Genomic DNA, 16104 nt, shown 5'->3' with positions numbered 1-16104 from the left:
TCACCAGGAAATCATACCTCCCACTTGATGGTTCCTTCTTCCCCACGGCATCCCGTGCGCAGCAGGTGCAGCGAGCCAGTGCCATCGGCCACGGCGGCCAACTCTTCAGAAGGGAAACTCAGCGAGGCACATACCCTGCCCTGGGTGCAAACTCCCTCCCAAGGCAATTGCCACACGGGCTTTCCCTTCTCAACATGTGTGTCCTGTATACATGCCACACAGTTTCCAACTACAATGACAACGACGACGAATAAATGGATACGATTACATATCAATACCAAATATCATTACATATCACTCTGCCACCTGACCGGACGGCATCAGTTCACGTGTCCTAAAAAAAACCTGCTCTGCTGCTCTTGCACTTCCTCTCTCTGCCCTTTTCACCTCGTCATTTGCCCGAGGTCATCTTCTATCTGCTTGGCAATCAGCCCAAACCACTGCACGACATAAAAAGGTGCAAAAACTGATCCCCTCAACTACAGGCCTATCAGATTGCTTCCAATCATCAGCAAGGTCATGGAATCCATCGTCGGAGTTGATAAGAAATCCTTCCTTTTCTCCAACAACCTCATATCAGATCACCAATTTGGATTCAGACCAGGTCACTCTACCTTGGATATGTTACTTGGACTTACCCAAACATTGATGGAGGCCCTCAATGTCAGACATGAGATCAGGAATGTCTCTCTGTACATACAGTGCATTCCAAAAGTATTCAGACCCCTTCACTTTTTTCACATTTTGTTATGTTGCAGCCTTATGCTGAAATCGTTTAAATTCATTTTTTCCCTCATCAATCTACACTCAATACCCCATAATGACAAAGAGAAAACAGGATTTTAGAAAGTTTTGCAAAAAAAAAAAAAACTGAAATATCACATTTACATAAGTATTCAGACTCTTTGCTATGACACTTGAAATTTAGCTCAGGTGCCTCCCATTTCTCTTGATCATCTTTTAGATGTTTCAACCCCTTGATTGGAGTCCACCTGTGGTAAATTCAATTGATTGGACATGATTTGGAAAGGCACACACCTGTCTATATATGGTCTCACAGCTGACGATGCATATCAGAGCAAAAACCAAGCCATGAGGTCGAAGGAACTGCTTGCAGAGCTCAGAGACAGGATTGTGTCGAGGCACAGATCTGGGGAAGCCGACAAAAAAAATCTCTGCTGCATTGAAGGTTCCCAAGAGCACAGTGGCCTCCATAATTCTTAAATGGAAGAAGTTTGGAACAACCAGGACTCTTCCTAGAGCTGGCCGCCCGGCCAAACTGAGCAATCGGGGGAGAAGGGCCTTGGTAACAGAGGTGACCAAGAACCCGATGGTCACTCTGGCCACGCTCCGTAGATCCTGTGTGGAGATGGGAGAAACTTCCAGAAGGACAACCATCACTGCAACACTCCACCGATCTGGGCTTTAGGGCAGAGTGGCCAGACGGAAGCCTCTCCTCAGTGAAAGACACATTAAAGCCCGCTTGGAGTTTGCAAAAAAGCACCTAAAGGATTCTCAGACTGAGAAACAAGATTCTGTGGTCTGATGAAACAAAGATTGAAATGTTTGGCTTCAATTCTAAGCGTCATGTCTGGAGGAAACCAGGCACCACTCATCACCTGCCCAATACCATCCCAACGGTGAAGCATCGTGATGGCAGCATCATGCCGTGGGGATGTTTTTCAGCAGCAGGGACTGGGGGACTGGTCAGGATTGAGGGAACAATGAACGAAGCAAAGTACAGAGATATCCGAAATTAAAACCTGAAACAGAGCGCTCAGGACCTCAGACTGGGCCGAAGGTTCACCTTCCAACAGGACAATGACCCTAAGCACACAGCCAAGACAACGCAGGAGTGGCTCAGGGACAACTCTGTGAAGGTCCTTGAGTGGCCCAGCCAGAGCCCTGACTTGAACCCAATCGAACACCTCTGGAGAGACCTGAAAATGGCTGTCCACCAACGGTCCCCATTCAACCTGACAGAGCTTGAGAGGATCTGCAGAGAAGTATGGCAGAAAATCCCCAAATCCAGGTGCGCAAAGCTTGTCACGTCATACCCAAGAAGACTCGAGGCTGTAATCGCTGCCAAAGGTGCTTCAACTAAGTACTGAGTTAAGGGTCTGAATACTTATGTCAATGTGTAATTTCAGTTTTTTATTGTTAATAAATTTGCAAAATTTCCTAAAATCCTGTTTTCTCTTTGTCATTATGGGGTATTGAGTGTAGATTGATGAGGGAAAAAATGAATTTAAACGATTTCAGCACAAGGCTGCAACATAACAATGTGAAAAAAGTGAAGGGGTCTGAATACTTTCTGAATGCACTGTATCTCGAGTTGTCCATACAGTTTGACATCCCACCTTGCTCTCCAAACTCTCTGCCAATGGCATTCAAGGCCAACTCCACACATGGCTTGCTGGCTTCCTCCACCCCTCCACTCTTTTTTTTTGTTTGTTTATTAAGTCGAGGCTCATGTAACAGCGAACACATATACCTTTTTTTTTTTTTTTTTTTACTCTTTCATGGATGAGATGTATCTGGCAGCAATGGATGAGAAATTTAACATATTACATACTTCACACAATACTCCATTTAGATGAAGGCGACACCAACACCTTCACTTTCGAGACAATTTGAAGGCCCAATTGCAACAAATAGATGTTTAATACAAACTTGTTACACGACGAGTGGGACAACAAATCACCCGACAGCACAAATTGATCACGGATGAGCGAGTCCCCTAGGGATTTGGATCACACCTGCACCCCATCGATGGGCTATCCATCCAAGATACCAAATTTGATGATTATAAACCAACCAATGACATGTGATGAAGGGTTGGAGAGACGGAAACACCAAACTCACCAGCACAACACGCACGTTAACCAGACGTCCGGCCCGGTCCACGAAGTACAAGCTGTCGTGATGCCACGGGTCCGCGTGCAGGTGGTTGTACATCCCGTACGTGCGCATGTGGTCCAGTGTGTACTGCTCTTCCACCAGCTCAACATCATCCACTCCTGGGAGAAATCACAGAAACCTATCCACGTTGGTGTGGCCATTGGCCGCTTTCCCCCTCCCACTCCCCCATTTCAGGTTATTTACTCCACACCTCCCCTCATGCAGGTTATTTGCTCCACCCCTCCCCTCATACCGGTTATTTACTTCACCCCTCCCCTTATACCTGATATTTACTTCACCCTCCCCTCATACCTGTTATTGACTTAACCCTCCCCTCATGCCGGTTATTTAGTCCACCCCTCCCCTCATGCAGGTTATTTGCTCCACCCCTTCCCTCATACCGGTTATTTACTCCACCCTCCCCTCATGCCGGTTAGTTAGTCCACCCCTCCCCTCATACCGGTTATTTACTCCACACCTTCCCTCATACCGGTTATTTACTCCACCATCCACTCATGCCGGTTATTTAGTCCACCCCTCCCCTCATACCGGTTATTTACTCCACCCCTTCCCTCATGCCGGGTATTTACTCCACCCTCCCCTCATGCCGGTTATTTCCTCCACCCTCCCCTCATGCCGGTTATTTCCTCCACCCTCCCCTCATGCCGGTTATTTGCTCCACCCATCCCATCATACCGGTTATTTACTCCACCCCTTCCCTCATGCCGGTTATTTACTCCACCCCTTCCCTCATGCCGGTTATTTACTCCACCCCTTCCCTCATGCCAGGTATTTACTCCACCCCTTCCCTCATGCCGGGTATTTACTCCACCCCTTCCCTCATGCCGGGTATTTACTCCACCCTCCACTCATGCCGGTTATTTGCTCCACCCCTCCCATCATACCAGTTATTTACTCCACCCCTTCCTTCATACCGGTTATTTACTCCACCCATCCCCTCATGCCGGTTATTTACTCCACCATCCCCTCATGCCGGTTATTTACTCCACCCTCCCCTCATGCCGGTTATTTGCTCCACGCCTCCCCTCATGCCGGTTATTTGCTCCATGCCTCCCATCATACCGGTTATTTACTCCACCCTCCCCTCAGACCGGTTATTTGCTCCACCCTACCCTCATACCGGTTATTTACTCCACCCTCCCATCATGCCGGTTATTTACTCCATCCTCCGATCATACCGGTTATTTGCTCCACCCTCCCCGCATGCCGGTTATTTGCTCCACCCTCCCCTCATACCGGTTATTTGCTCCACCCTCCCATCATGCCGGTTATTTACTCCATCCTCCCCTCATACCGGTTATTTACTCCACCCCTTCCCTCATGCCGGTTATTTACTCCACCGTCCCCTCATGCCGGTTATTTGCTCCACCCCCCCCATCATACCGGTTATTTACTCCACCCCTTCCTTCATACCGGTTATTTACTCCACCCTCCCCTCATGCCGGTTATTTACTCCACCCCTCCCCTCATGCCGGTTATTTACTCCACCCTCCCCTCATGCCGGTTATTTGCTCCACACCTCCCATCATACCGGTTATTTACTCCACCCCTTCCTTCATACCGGTTATTTACTCCACCCTCCCCTCATGCCGGTTATTTACTCCACCCTCCCCTCATGCCGGTTATTTGCTCCACCCCTCCCCTCATGCCGGTTATTTACTCCACCCATTTCCTCATACCGGTTATTTACTCCACCCTCCCCTCATGCCGGTTATTTACTCCACCCATTCCCTCATACCGGTTATTTACCCCACCCCTCCCTCATACCGGTTATTTACTCCACCCCTTCCCTCACACCGGTTATTTACCCCACCCATCCCCTCATACCGGTTATGTACCCCACCCATCCCCTCATACCGGTTATTTACCCCACCCCTCCCCTCATACCGGTTATTTACTCCACCCCTCCCCTCATGCCGGTTATTTACTCCACCCCTCCCCTCATGCCGGTTATTTACTCCACCCTCCCCTCATGCCGGTTATTTACTCCACCCTTCCCTCATGCCGGGTATTTGCTCCGCACCTCCCCTCATACCGGTTATTTACTCCACCCTTCCCTCATGCCGGTTATTTACTCCACCCTCCCCTCGTGCCGGTTATTTACTCCACCCTCCCCTTGTGCCGGTTATTTACTCCACCCTCCCCTCAAGCCGGTTATTTACTCCACCCCTCCCCTCACACCGGGTATTTACTCCACCCTCCCCTCATGCCGGTTATTTACTCCACCCATTCCCTCATACCGGTTATTTACCCCACCCCTCCCATCATACCGGTTATTTACTCCACCCCTTCCCTCATACCGGTTATTTACCCCACCCATCCCCTCATGCCGGTTATTTGCTCCACCATCCCCTCATGCCGGTTATTTACTCCACCCTTCCCTCATACCGGTTATTTGCTCCACCCCTCCCATCATACCGGTTATTTACTCCACCCCTCCCCTCATGCCGGTTATTTACTCCACCCTCCCCTCATGCCGGTTATTTACTCCACCCTTTCCTCATACCGGTTATTTGCTCCACACCTCCCCTCATACCGGTTATTTACTCCACCCTTCCCTCATGCCGGTTATTTACTCAACCCCCCCCCCCCCCCTCATTCCGGTTATTTACTCCACCCTCTCCTCATGCCGGCTATTTACTCCACCCTGCCCTCATGCCAGTTATTTACCCCACCCCTTCCCCTATACCGGTTATTTACCCCACCCATCCCCTCATACCGGTTATTTACTCCACCCTCCCCTCATGCCGGTTATTTACTCCACCCATTCCCACATACCGGTTATTTACTCCACCCTCCCCCCATGCCAGTTATTTACTCCACCCATTCCATCATACCGGTTATTTACCCCACCCCTCCCCTCATACCGGTTATTTACTCCACACCTTCCCTCATACCGGTTATTTGCTCCACACCTCCCCTCATACTGGTTATTTACTCCACCGCTTCACTCATACCGGTTATTTACTCCACCCATTCCCTCATACCGGTTATTTACCCCACCCCTCCCCTCATACCGGTTATTTACCCCACCACTCCCCTCATACCGGTTATTTACTCCACCCTCCCCTCATGCCGGTTATTTACTCCACCCTTCCCTCATACCGGTTATTTGCTCCACACCTCCCCTCATACCGGTTATTTACTCCACCCTTCCCGCATGCCGGTTATTTACTCCACCCTCCCCTCATGCCGGTTATTTACTCCACCCCCCCCCCCCAATGCCGGTTATTTACTCCACCCTGCCCGCACGCCGGTTATTTATCCCCCCCACCCCCACCTCAAACCGGTTATTTACTCCACCCCTTCCCTCACACCGGTTATTTACTCCACCCATTCCCTCATACCGGTTATTTACTCCACCCTCCCCTCATGCCGGTTATTTACTCCACACATTCCTTCATACCGGTTATTTACTCCACCCTCCCCTCATGCCGGTTATTTACTCCACCATCCCATCATGCCGGTTATTTACTCCACCCATTCACTCATACCGGTTATTTACTCCACCCTCCCCTCATGCCGGTTATTTACTCCACCCCTCCCCTCACACCGGTTATTTACTCCACCCATTCCCTCATACCGGTTATTTACTCCACCCTCCCCATCATGCCGGTTATTTACTCCACCCCTCCCATCACACCGGTTATTTACTCCACCCATTCCCTCATACCGGGTATTTACTCCACCCTCCCCTCATGCCGGTTATTTACTCCACCCATTCCCTCATACCGGTTATTTACCCCACCCCTCCCCTCATACCGGTTATTTACCCCAACCCTTCCCCTCATACCGGTTATTTACTCCAACCCCTTCCCTCATACCGGTTATTTACCACAACCCATCCCCTCATGCCGGTTATTTACTCCACCCTTCCCTCATGCCGGTTATTTGCTCCACCCCTCCCATCATACCGGTTATTTACTCCACCCCCCCGTGCCAGTTATTTACTCCACCCTACCCTCATGCCGGTTATTTACTCCACCCTTTCCTCACACCGGTTATTTGCTCCACACCTCCCCTCATACCGGTTATTTACTCCACCCTTCCCTCATGCCGGTTATTTACTCCACCCTCCCCTCATGCCGGTTATTTACTCCACCCTCCCCTCATGCCGGTTATTTACTCCACCCTGACCTCATGCCGGTTATTTACTCCACCCCTTCCCTCATACCGGTTATTCACCCCACCCATCCCCCTCATACCGGTTATTTACTCCACCCTCACCTCATGCCGGTTATTTGCTCCACCCTCCCCTCATGCCGGTTATTTACTCCACACCTCCCATATACCGGTTATTTGCTCCACCCCTCCCACCATACCGGTTATTTACTCCACCCCTCCCCTCATGCCGGTTATTTACTCCACTATCCCCTCATGCCGGTTATTTACTCCACCCTTCCCTCATACCGGTTATTTGCTCCACACCTCCCCTCATACCGGTTATTTACTCCACCATGCCGGTTATTTACCCCACCCTCCCCTCATGCCGGTTATTTACTCCACCCTCCCCTCATGCCGGTTATTTACTCCACCCTGCCCTCATGCCGGTTATCCCCCCCCCCCCCCATACCGGTTATTTATTCCACCCCTTCCCTCACACCGGTTATTTACTCCACCCATTCCCACATACCGGTTATTTGCTCCACACATCCCCCCATGCCGGTTATTTACTCCACCCATTCCCTCATACCGGTTATTTACCCCACCCCTTCCCTCATACCGGTTATTTACTCCACACCTCCCCTCATACCGGTTATTTACTCCACCTCTTCATTCATACTGGTTATTTACTCCACCCTTCCCTCATACCGGTTATTAACTCCACCCCTCCCCTCACACCAGTTATTTACTCCACCCCTCCCCTCACACCGGTTATTTACTCCACTCATTTCCTCATACCGGTTATTTACTCCACCCTCCCCTCATGCCGGTTATCTACTCCACCCCTTCCCTCATACCGGTTATTTACTCCACCCTCCCCTCATGCCGGTTATTTACTCCACCCACTCCCTCATACCGGTTATTTACTCCACCCTCCCCTCATGCCGGTTATTTACTCCACCCCTCCCCTCACACCGGTTATTTACTCCACCCCTCCCCTCACACCGGTTATTTACTCCACCCATTCCCTCATACCGGTTATTTACTCCACCCTCCCCTCATACCGGTTATTTACTCCACCCTCCCCTCATGCCGGTTATTTACTCCACCCATTCCCTCATACCGGTTATTTACCCCACCCATCCCTCATACCGGTTATTTACTCCACCCCTTCCCTCATACCGGTTATTTACCCCACCCATCCCCTCATACCGGTTATTTACCCCACCCATCCCATCATACCGGTTATTTACCCCCCCCCCTCATACCGGTTATTTACTCCACCCCTCCCCTCATGCCGGTTATTTACTCCACCCCTCCCCTCATGCCGGTTATTTACTCCACCCTTCCCTCATGCCGGGTATTTGCTCCGCACCTCCCCTCATACCGGTTATTTACTCCACCCTTCCCTCGTGCCGGTTATTTACTCCACCCTCCCATCGTGCCGGTTATTTACTCCACCCCCCCCCCCCCCGTGCCGGTTATTTACTCCACCCCCCCTCGTGCCGGTTATTTACCCCACCCCTCCCCTCATACCGGTTATTTACTCCACCCCTCCCCTCATGCCGGTTATTTACTCCACCCCTCCCCTCATGCCGGTTATTTACTCCACCCTTCCCTCATGCCGGGTATTTGCTCCGCACCTCCCCTCATACCGGTTATTTACTCCACCCTTCCCTCGTGCCGGTTATTTACTCCACCCTCCCATCGTGCCGGTTATTTACTCCACCCTCCCCTCGTGCCGGTTATTTACTCCACCCCCCCCCCTCGTGCCGGTTATTTACTCCACCCTCACCTCATGCCGGTTATTTACTCCACCCTCCCCTCATGCCGGTTATTTACTCCACCCCTCCCCTCACACCGGGTATTTACTCCACCCTCCCCTCATGCCGGTTATTTACTCCACCCATCCCCCCATACCGGTTATTTACCCCACCCCTCCCATCATACCGGTTATTTACTCCACCCCTTCCCTCATACCGGTTATTTACCCCACCCATCTCCTCACACCGGTTATTTGCTCCACCCTCCCCCCCATGCCGGTTATTTGCTCCACCATCCCCTCATGCCGTTATTTACTCCACCCTTCCCTCATACCGGTTATTTGCTCCACACCTCCCCCTCATACCGGTTATTTACTCCACCCTTCCCTCATGCCGGTTATTTACTCCACCCCCCTCATTCCGGTTATTTACTCCACCACCCCCCTCATGCCGGTTATTTACTCCACCCTTTCCTCATACCGGTTATTTGCTCCACCCTCTCCGCATGCCGGTTATTTGCTCCACAACTCCCATCATACCGGTTATTTACTCCACCCCTCCCCTCATGCCGGTTATTTACTCCACCCTCCCCCCATGCCGGTTATTTACTCCACCCTTCCCTCATACCGGTTATTTGCTCCACACCTCCCCTCATACCGGTTATTTACTCCACCATCCCCTCATGCCGGTTATTTACTCCACCCTCCCCTCATGCCGGTTATTTACTCCACCCAATTCTCATGCCAGTTATTTACTCCACCCTGCCCTCATGCCGGTTATTTACCCCCCCCCCCTAAATACCGGTTATTTACTCCACCCCTTCCCTCACACCGGTTATTTACTCCACCCATTCCCACATACCGGTTATTTACTCCACCCCCCCCACATGCCGGTTATTTACTCCACCCATTCCCTCATACCGGTTATTTACCCCACCCCTCCCATCATACCGGTTATTTACTCCACACCTTCCCTCATACCGGTTATTTGCTCTACACCTCCCCTCATACTGGTTATTTACTCCACCTCTTCATTCATACCGGTTATTTACTCCACCCTTCCCTCATACCGGTTATTTACTCCACCCCTCCCCTCACACCAGTTATTTACTCCACCCCTCCCCTCACACCGGTTATTTACTCCACTCATTCCCTCATACCGGTTATTTACTCCACCCCCCCCCCCCCGCATGCCGGTTATCTACTCCACCCCTTCCCTCATACCGGTTATTTACTCCACCCTCCCCTCATGCCGGTTATTTACTCCACCCATTCCCTCATACCGGTTATTTACTCCACCCTCCCCTCATGCCGGTTATTTACTCCACCCCTCCCCTCACACCGGTTATTTACTCCACCCATTCCCTCATCCCGGTTATTTACTCCACCCTCCCCTCATGCCGGTTATTTACTCCACCCATTCCCTCATACCGGTTATTTACCCCACCCCTCCCTCACACCGGTTATTTACTCCACCCCTTCCCTCATACCGGTTATTTACCCCACCCATCCCCTCATATTGGTTATTTACCCCACCCATCCCCTCATACCGGTTATTTACCTCACCCATCATACCGGCTATTTACTCCACCCCTCCCCTCATGCCGGTTATTTACTCCACCCCTCCCCTCATACCGGTTATTTACTCCACCGCTTCATTCATACCGGTTATTTACTCCACCCTTCCCTCATACCGGTTATTTACTCCACCCCTCCCCTCACACCGGTTATTTACTCCACCCCTCCCCTCACACCGGTTATTTACTCCACCCATTCCCTCATGCCGTTTATTTACTCCACCCTCCCCTCATGCCGGTTATTTACTCCTCCCCTTCCCTCATACCGGTTATTTACTCCACCCTCTCCTCATGCCGGTTATTTACTCCACCCATTCCCTCATACCGGTTATTTACTCCACCCTCCCCTCATGCCGGTTATTTACTCCACCCCTCCCCTCACGCCGGTTATTTACTCCACCCCTCCCCTCACACCGGTTATTTACTCCACCCATTCCCTCATACCGGTTATTACTCCACCCTCCCATCATGCCGGTTATTTACCCCACCCCTCCCCTCATACCGGTTATTTACTCCACCCCTTCCCCCATACCGGTTATTTACTCCACACCTCCCCTCATACCGGTTATTTACTCCACATCTTCATTCATACTGGTTATTTACTCCACCCTTCCCTCATACCGGTTATTTACTCCACCCCTCCCCTCACACCGGTTATTTACTCCACCCCTCCCCTCACACCGCTTATTTACTCCACCCATTCCCTCATACCGGTTATTTACTCCACCCACCCCTCATGCCGGTTATTTACTCCACCACTTACCTCATACCGGTTATTTACTCCACCCTCCCCCCATGCCGGTTATGTACTCCACCCCTTCCCTCATACCGGTTATTTACCCCACCTATCCCCTCATACCGGTTATTTACTCCACCCCCCCCTCATGCCGGTTATTTACTCCACCCTCCCCACATGCCGGTTATTTACTCCACCCATTGCCTCATACCGGTTATTTACCCCCACCCCTCCCCTCATACCGGTTATTTACTCCACACCTTCCCTCATACCGGTTATTTACTCCACACCTCTCCTCATACCGGTTATTTACTCCACCTCTTCATTCATATCGGTTATTTACTCCACCCTTCCCTCATACCGGTTATTTACTCCACCCCTCCCCTCACACCGGTATTTACTCCACCCCTCCCCTCACACCGGTTATTTACTCCACCCATTCCCTCATGCCGGTTATTTACTCCACCCTCCCCTCATGCTGGTTATTGACTCCACCCCTCCCCTCACACCGGTTATTTACTCCACCCATTTCCTCATGCCGGTTATTTACTCCACCCTCCCCTCATGCCGGTTATTTACTCCACCCTCCCCTCATGCCGGTTAATTACTCCACCCATCCCCTCATACCTGTTATTTACCCCACCCATCCCCTCATGCCGGTTATTTACTCCACCCATTCCCTCATACCGGTTATTTACCCCACCCCTCCCCTCACACCGGTTAATTACTCCACCCATCCCCTCATACCTGTTATTTACCCCACCCATCCCCTCATGCCGGTTATTTACTCCACCCATTCCCTCATACCGGTTATTTACACCACCCCTCCCCTCATACCGGTTATTTACTCCACCCCTTCCCTCATACCTGTTATTTACTCCACCCATTCCCTCATACCGGTTATTTACTCCACCCTCCCCTCATACCGGTTATTGACTTCGCTCCAGTTATTTATTACGAGCCCCCACCTGGTTAATTGCTACTCCCTCCCCCGACCATTTTAACTAAATTATACCACCCATGTGGAATAACAAGGTTATTTACTACATGGTTAATTCGAGGGAGATAAAATAAATGAGTTGTTCTTGCACGTCTCGCGTCATCCTCCCGTGCTGTGTACGTCTCGCGTCATCCTCCCGTGCTGTGTACGTCTCGCGTCATCCACCCGTGCTGTGTACGTTTAACGTCATCCTCCCGTGCTGTGTACGTCTCGCGTCATCCTCCCGTGCTGTGTACGTTTAGCGTCATCCTCCCGTGCTGTGTACGTTTAGCGTCATCCTCCCGTGCTGTGTACGTTTAGCGTCATCCTCCCGTGCTGTGTACGTTTAGCGTCATCCTCCCGTGCTGTGTACGTTTAGCGTCATCCTCCCGTGCTGTGTACGTTTAGCGTCATCCTCCCGTGCTGTGTACGTTTAGCGTCATCCTCCCGTGCTGTGTACGTTTAGCGTCATCCTCCCGTGCTGTGTACGTTTAGCGTCATCCTCCCGTGCTGTGTACGTTTAGCGTCATCCTCACGTGATGATGTGCACGTCGAGCGTCACCCTCCCGTGCTGTCTACGTTTACCGTCATCCTCCCGTGCTGTGTACGTTTAGCGTCATCCTCACGTGATGATGTGCACGTCTAGCGTCATCCTCCCGTGCTGTGTACGTTTAGCGTCATCCTCCCGTGCTGTGTACGTTTAGCGTCATCTTCCCGTGCTGTGTACGTTTAGCGTCATCCTCCCGTGCTGTGTACGTCTCGCGTCATCCTCCCGTGCTGTGTACGTTTAGCGTCACCCTCCAGTGCTGTGTACGTTTAGCGTCACCCTCCCGTGCTGTGTACGTTTAGCGTCACCCTCCCGTGCTGTGTACGTTTAGCGTCATCCTCCCGTGCTGTGTACGTTTAGCGTCATCCTCCCGTGCTGTGTACGTTTAGCGTCATCCTCCCGTGCTGTGTACGTTTAGCGTCATCCTCCCGTGCTGTGTACGTTTAGCGTCATCCTCCCGTGCTGTGTACGTTTAGCGTCATCCTCCCGTGCTGTCTACCTTTAGCGTCATCCTCCCGTGCTATGTACGTCTCGCGTCATCCTCCCGTGCTGTGCACGTCTCGCGTCATCCTCCCTTGCTGGTGTGTACGTCTCGCGTCATCCTCCCGTGCTAGTGTGTACGTTTAGCGTCATCCTCCCGTGCTAGTGTGTACGTTTAGCGTCATCTTTTGGGTGTACTCCTGCGCCGTTACGAAATGAGCGAGCTGGACCGACGATGTCCGAGTGTGGATGGTTTTGGACGCTCCAAGACAAAACACTCAATGATCTCTTACCGGGTTCCACACTCACGCTGTACGTCGGAAGGGGATCCAGGGAGAGCTTATAACCCTCAAATCCCGGATCCAATAACAAGCGATCCACATTGAGAGATACGTGATGCGCCATGCGTCCGGAACGCCACCTCACGCCGGCCACTAAATTCGCTTCCGCTTCCGCTTCCGGGTCAGGCTTTTACAATTCCTTATGAAATAGCGATAATTATATCTTTTTTATATTAGTTTTCTTCATACTTTATTTTATATTATAATAAGTAATTATTATATACGTTTTCTTTATTGAATTTGACTGAACATACTCATGTATAAACAATGAAATGCAGCACGAGCAAGGGATTGTTCAGTTACAAAGCAGCTCGCTAGCGCTTGCCAAGCGATCCGTTCCTTATCAACAGTTTCAAATAGAGTGCTCGCTCGACTTCTTAAACCACTCGAGCTCTCCACAAGATACTTCAGGAGACTACGGCTGGACGCAACTTTTGATTACTTCCGGTTAGCGACGGCCGCCGCCATTTTGGCGCGGAGAAAACACCCCCTTAGCAACGATATGAAGACCATTGCTTTGTGAGTTTATGATTTTTTGGTCTCGTTCACACAAATGTGGTTCAATTAAACGGAAAATCTTAGTATCAACGTTGAACACTGTTCCCTACAAAAGATTACGACCAATTCATGTAAAGGTCCTGCTATTTTGGGGAAGCCTTGTACGCATCACCGCTTGTGACCCGTTGCCCACCTGGCAGAGCTAGTTCCACCTTGATTAATTGGGGATACTCGGGTCATCGACGAGCAGCGCTGCCCACCCTCCTTAATAAATTTATGAGCTTACCAGTCAATGTTTTTCACAAAAATCACAGTTCAAAAGTTACTCAATTCGACCCTCATCACGCTCTTGCCGAAAAAAAAAAAAAAAAAAAAATCCTACCTGACCACCACGCTTGGACCCCCTCGGACTGTATCATCATCATTTAGAAGGCTTTTATGCTTCGAGTGCAGTATTGTGAACATGGCCGTAGAGATGGTGGAAATTAGTGGGATGTGGATGGGGACGTTAGTGGAGGTCACAAAAGAGGAAGTCACCAACCGTCACAAATAAGCTGCCAGAGGACACATGTGACGATGCACCCGATTCCAGAAGACACATGCGACCAATGCACCCGATTCCAGAAGACACATGCGACGATGCACCCGATTCCAGAAGACACATGCGACGATGCACCCGATTCCAGAAGACACATGCGACCAATGCACCCGATTCCAGAAGACACATGCGACCAATGCACCCGATTCCAGAAGACACATGCGACCAATGCACCCGATTCCAGAAGACACGCGACGATGCACCGTATTCCAGAAGACACATGTGACTATGCACCCCGATGCCAGAAGACACAGATATGGCGATGCAGCCAATGCCAGAAGACACTGATGCAGCCAATGCCAGAAGACACTGATGCAGCCAATGCCAGAAGACACTGATGCAGCCAATGCCAGGAGACACTGATGCAGCCGATGCCAGAAGACACTGATGCAGCCGATGCCAGAAGACACATGTGACGATGCACCCAGATGCCAGAAGACGCAGATTATGGCGATGCAGCCGATGCCAGAAGACACCAATGTGGTGATGCAGCCGATGCCAGAAGACACCAATGTGGTGATGCAGTCGATGCCAGAAGACACCAATGGGGTGATGCAGCCGATGCCAGAATACACTGATGCAGCCGATGCCAGAAGACACCAATGTGGTGATGCAGCCGATGTCAAAAATAAATATATAAAAACTTAAACATAAATCCTGACACGAAGACACAATGAGAAATAAACAACACTTAAATGGTAAAACTGAAACCGCCTAAAGTACCACACACACCCGAGAACCATTCACACAAAAATCGGGCGAGAAAGAAATCGCAGGCAGGTAAAGTTCCAGGTTGACAGGAGTGGCAGCAGCTCAGGGCAGGACTGGCTGCCAGCCCTATTCAGCTGCCCAGACCTCCATCAATTCCCTCCACCCTCGAGGCGTCCATTTCAGTGCTCCTCTGGCCAACCAACCTACCACACAGTGACAGTCTTGGCCCAATTACACGGCACTAATCAGCGCCGTGGCTACTAAGCAGTCCACGGCACGTTACCTTGCTTGTTGCAAATCAGAGGTGACAGTGTTGGAAGGCCGGAGCCTCTTCCTCTTCCCCAGGATGTGAGGGGAGGGGTTGTTAAAGCATGTCAAGGCATGGACAGTGAAATGCCGAAAGCATGTCGCTCACCCGGTTCGAGAGAGGAGACACGTGGAGGAATAATTAACCCTTCCTAGGCATTAAAGGTTACACCGTATCACAGCTGCACCCCAAAAAACAGGACTTATCCCTATCCATGTCCTAAATACAAGGACGAAAGTCCTATAACTAGATGGACACAAACGGAGGTCTATATCTATCTATAATTCCAGTAATCTCTGTGTGTGTGTGTGTCTGTCTGTGTGTTTGTTTGTCTGTGACCGCTGTTTCTCGACAACCACGGGTCCGATATACTTGAAACTTGCCAGGTATATTGCTGGGGACCCGAGGATGTGCCTTTTCAAGGTTTCATATTAATCGGACAATTACTTACCGAGCGATGTCCAAAAAACGCTTCAACCAATCAGAGAGCAGCGAACTAGCGCGTGTGCCGAACGTGGCGGACACACTCTGCCTCGGATGGC

At 50.8% G+C, this 16104-nt stretch overlaps 1 protein-coding gene across 2 annotated transcripts in view; it reads right to left on the bottom strand.

The window, feature by feature from the left end:
* Nucleotides 1–13561, bottom strand: part of NUDCD1 (NudC domain containing 1) — a 25035-nt gene extending 11474 nt beyond the window's left edge. For both annotated transcript variants that reach the window (XM_068128042.2, XM_068128041.2), the window contains exons 1-3: nt 13401–13561; nt 2866–3020; nt 18–203 (exon numbers count right to left, since the gene is read on the bottom strand). In XM_068128042.2, coding sequence (XP_067984143.2) covers nt 18–203; nt 2866–3020; nt 13401–13512 — 453 coding nt within the window. In that variant the 5' untranslated portion in view covers nt 13513–13561. The remainder of the gene's footprint in view (nt 1–17; nt 204–2865; nt 3021–13400) is intronic.
* Nucleotides 13562–16104: the final 2543 nt, after the last annotated feature.

The sequence above is a fragment of the Myxine glutinosa genome, chromosome 9, assembly GCF_964187855.1.
Source record: "Myxine glutinosa chromosome 9, kmMyxGlut1.1, whole genome shotgun sequence".
NCBI lineage: Eukaryota > Metazoa > Chordata > Myxini > Myxiniformes > Myxinidae > Myxine > Myxine glutinosa.
Note: the sequence above shows the minus strand (reverse complement) of the source record. Positions and strands in the feature narration are given on the sequence as shown.